The 1,591-nt window shown below is 45.1% G+C and overlaps 1 protein-coding gene across 3 annotated transcripts in view; it reads left to right on the forward strand.

Moving 5' to 3' along the window:
- LOC106532917 (ephrin-A3) overlaps positions 1 to 1,591 on the forward strand; it is a gene marked incomplete at its 3' end in the record, with an annotated part of 86,342 nt that overhangs the window by 2,123 nt on the left and 82,628 nt on the right. The window contains 3 exon segments of one of the 3 annotated variants that reach the window (XM_014029086.1): positions 653 to 821; positions 925 to 1,109; positions 1,212 to 1,385. In XM_014029086.1, the coding sequence (XP_013884540.1) occupies positions 1,276 to 1,385 (110 nt within the window). 3 annotated transcript variants of the gene reach the window in all.

Here is a 1,591-nt window from a genome sequence, read left to right on the forward strand (position 1 = left end):
TATTTATACAATCTTGTTTTTCAAAAGTTATACTGTATTGTCACCATAAACGATCTGATGTTTAGTTGAGATAGTTGAGGTGTTGGAGCTTTTACTGATACAACAGATGATTCTGGCTGCAACCAGCCTCCTATCTGGTGTTTTTACTTTCCTCTGTGGTACTAATGTCTGCATGTACCAAAACACAACAATCCTGTAAGAGCTGTTCCTATGTCTGCTGGGAGCAAGAAACAGAGGAGCCTGGGTTCAAATTTGAAATCTTCTATTGTTTCATAAAATAAGCAAATAATGTGAGAGCATGTTTAGTTGACTTAAAAAATAAAATATCAGCAACAAGTAGTTTTTATAACTGCTCCTTTCTGCTGACAGAAATTATTTGTAACAGCACATGATGTTATATCCTACACATTTTATATATAAGTCAATTTTATCCTGTATAACTAATATAATGATGAAACAAACAAAATATAACAATAGTTTATACATACATGTGTGTGTGTGTGTGTGTGTGTGTGATGAGGGGCAGAATTAGCTGCAGACTTGTCTGGCAGAGAGAGGGTTTTTCTGACTCTCTCTCCCTCTCTCTCTCTCTCTCTCTCTCTCTCTCTCTCTCTCTCTCTCTCTCTCTCTCTCTCTCTCTCTGTGGAGGAAAAAGAGAAAGTTGGATCTCAGTGATGGCTGATGTGCTGCTGGGAGGAATGCGCTTTTGTCGCTCGCAGGGGGCGGAGCCGAGAAGTGATGCGAGCTCTGCTGCCTACCAAACAGAGAGAGGAGAGAGACGTGTGGGCAGGAAGCTGCTCCTCACCCAGCAGCACACCATGGTTGTAGAGAAGAGTCCTGGAATCAAACTGGCTGCTTGAATATTTTTATTTTATTTGTTTGTTTGTTTCCATCAGCTGACAGCAGCTCCTCTCTCCAACCCAGGAGGACTTGACTCACAGGAACATCTGCTGTCAGCCGTGCTTTACCTTCACTTTCCCCACATCAGGAGCAGAAACTGTTTGAAGCCCGGAGGTTCTGACTGGACTCAGACCGACCTGCAGCTCCTCTCTGGCGGCTCTCGCAGACCCTAACCCCCCCTGGCACTGCTGGAGGAAGAGGAGGAGGAGGTTTATTTGGGACTTTATTTTTTTCTGCACCACTTATTCATCAAGTGTAACAACCTTTAATGCATGAAGCCTCTTGTTTCCTCCTTGTGCCCGTGTTGTTAGGCTCTGCTGGGATGTGTGAGGGTCTCTGTGTGGAGGGGTGAAGAGAGGAGGACAGAGGAGCAGCATGGCTCTGGCAGCGCTGGCTCTTTGGGTCCTAACAAGTCTCACCTGGGGGGACGTGCTCCAGGTGTCCGCCAACAGGCATTCGGTTTACTGGAACAGCTCGAACATACTGTAAGACCCCCACCCACCCACATACCCCACCCACATCAACACTTCTCCTTCATTCTTATTAACTCTGTGTGCTCCTTCTCTTCACTCTGATGCTCGGGAGTTTGATTTTTATTCTTGTTACTAACAAATAATTCATGCTAGATCTGTTCTGTGAGGTTTTATGGACACACACACACACACACACACACACACACACACACACACAC

This window comes from Austrofundulus limnaeus, unplaced genomic scaffold (genome assembly GCF_001266775.1).
Source record: "Austrofundulus limnaeus strain Quisiro unplaced genomic scaffold, Austrofundulus_limnaeus-1.0 Scaffold851, whole genome shotgun sequence".
Lineage (NCBI taxonomy): Eukaryota > Metazoa > Chordata > Actinopteri > Cyprinodontiformes > Rivulidae > Austrofundulus > Austrofundulus limnaeus.